At 48.4% G+C, this 2,259-nt stretch overlaps 2 protein-coding genes across 2 annotated transcripts in view; both read right to left on the bottom strand.

Moving 5' to 3' along the window:
* The window catches only part of PPTG_21793 (hypothetical protein), a gene marked incomplete at its 5' end in the record, with an annotated part of 3,448 nt that extends 2,503 nt beyond the window's left edge, over nucleotides 1-945 (bottom strand). Inside the window, 2 exons of the mRNA XM_008899978.1 lie at nucleotides 42-119; nucleotides 148-945. Of these exons, the coding sequence (XP_008898226.1) occupies nucleotides 42-119; nucleotides 148-945 (876 nt within the window). The remainder of the gene's footprint in view (nucleotides 1-41; nucleotides 120-147) is intronic.
* An 827-nt stretch (nucleotides 946-1,772) lies between these two features.
* On the bottom strand, nucleotides 1,773-2,003 carry PPTG_21794 (hypothetical protein; the record flags this gene model as incomplete). Its single annotated transcript, XM_008899979.1, has 1 exon — nucleotides 1,773-2,003. The coding sequence occupies one exon, from the start codon at nucleotides 2,001-2,003 to the stop codon at nucleotides 1,773-1,775; it is 231 nt and encodes a 76-aa protein (XP_008898227.1).
* Between the last annotated feature and the right edge of the window lie 256 nt (nucleotides 2,004-2,259).

The raw sequence follows: 2,259 nt of genomic DNA on the forward strand, positions 1-2,259 counted from the left end.
GTAGAATGGATGGAAAGTAAAGTCAAGTTGTAGGTTAAAACTTTCGCGGTGGTAAAAATGTAGGGATGTGAGATCAAAGATGATCTCTGAGCAAGACGCCTAGAGTCGAAGCTAGACGGCTTGTTCCTTCGTGGGATCCGAGCTAACAGAGTGGTTTTCGTCAAGAGCTGCAAGTTTCTCAACTTGCTCAGAAGTGAGCTTGACGTTCACACCATCAAGGTTGGGTTTCTGTCGTCTAGCGTCCACAGATTTGGGCAGCGTGATGAAATCATTGGCCAAGCTGAAAGCCACCAACACTTGAGCTGGACTGGCACCAACGTCGTTCGCGATCTCACGCAGCGTCGGGTTGTCCATCTTGCGAGCTCTGGCCAACGGCGAGTACGCTTGGAGCAGAATATCATGCTCTTTGCAGTACTTCACCAGCGACGGACGCATCATCCACGGATGGAGTTCCACTTGGTTCAAAGAAGGTTTGACCTTCACAGTCTTCAAGAACTTCTCCAGGTGCGCCTCGCTGAAGTTGGAGACGCCAATGTCCTTCAAAATTCCTTGTTCTTGCAGCTCTTCAAGGGCACGCCACGTCTCATCACGCAGCGAGGAATCCCCAGGTGCATGCAGCAGGAAGAGGTCGATGTAGCCCAGACCGAGCTTCTCGTTACTCTCCTTCGTGGCAGCCAGAGCTCGTTTATGGCCCCAGTTGTCAATGTAAAGCTTAGACGTCACGAACACCTCTTCACGAGGAATACCCGAGTCTCGGATGGCACGACCGACGTCGGCTTCGTTCTCGTAGTACTGGGCAGTATCAATGTGTCGATAGCCTAGTTTCAATGCCGACAGCACGGCGATGTACGTCTCGCCACCGGGTTTGGCTAAGTACACTCCCAATCCGACCATCGGAATCTTGGCTCCACTCGACAGCGTCTTGGTTGGGACGTTCACGGTCATAGTTGCGACTGACTGGTTATGTGATGAAGCTTTGGTCTTGAATAGTAGCTCGAATGTTGAGGAATGACCGCTTTATCACTTCGAGCTTGGCATATTAGAGGCAGGGACATGATAATTACTGGCTGACCTTACTGGAGACAGAACAGCCTCGCCTTAAAAGGAAAAAGGACCAATTGCTTGGCTGTCTGCTAAAGGAAGATGGCGTCACACCATGTATAACATTTCCAATTTATATTAATCGCTTGAGTTTAGTTTGTCCTTCCGCTTCCTCTACGCCCATAACTGAATGCTGACATATCGGAATCTACCATTTTCAGTTTTCTGGGTTAGGATGTCACGGTAAATCCAGATCATGAAGGAACGAGTAGCCTTATTTGATCAGACTCTAGGCCGTGATAATATACAGTGTCTCAAGCTTCGCAGCCTGGCATTCGCAGCATCCAACTGTTCGTCTAACACCCAGGAATCCTGAGTCAGGATTAACGGATTCGGCAGTGATGAAATTGGCTATAAGCCACTAGTCCTTGAGCAATGCCCAATCAGCCGCGAACTTACCAGCGTTGGTCAGTGACGGGTATGGTTCGAACGGATTTCCGTGCTCCTTGTCGATGTTGTTGCGTCTGGTACACCACAAACTTCATGTTGTAGTACATGCAGGGGAGGAAGCAAGCCGCTGCAAGTCGAAACAGTCGCTGGGCGGCAAAAATGAATTAGGAACAACACTCGAATCGTAAACTACAACGTTGTCTTTGCCGCAACAAATTCAGATTCAAGTACAATCCATGATTCCCTTTCATGAATGTATTTTGATGGTGATGCTCAGAATGTCATCGTTTGCTTATCATCTGCCACCAGGCTGAATAGATATACCCCGAGTAGTTCGCTACAATACCCATCGCACCTCGTGAAGTGTGAGTGTTCGCAGTTTCCATCGAAACTACAACCTGTGCCAATGCTGTTTCCATCCTACGCAATTCCAGTTGGCGCTCCGATGTTTGTTCATACTCATCCTCCTCTTCGTCGCTATCGCTTTCAGTATCGGGTTCTTTGACCTCCATAACGCACACGCATCTCCCATCGTGGTGTATCATATAGTCGGCATGCCCCCGAAATACCGATGATGCCCAAATTACTCTCCAAGTTAAATCTCTTCTGGACATTCATGTCCAACCTCGTGACGCTCACCACATATTCTAGAATGATGGAGGTTAACAACTCTACTTGCTGAGACTGCTCGTCCTCCAAATCAGGCATGACACGAGTTTGTTCCGAAAGCTGGTCTTGCAGCTATACCATTTTTGAAGGCTAAACTAT

Source organism: Phytophthora parasitica (assembly GCF_000247585.1).
Source record: "Phytophthora parasitica INRA-310 unplaced genomic scaffold supercont2.8, whole genome shotgun sequence".
In the NCBI taxonomy this organism is placed as follows: Eukaryota; Oomycota; class Peronosporomycetes; order Peronosporales; family Peronosporaceae; genus Phytophthora; species Phytophthora nicotianae.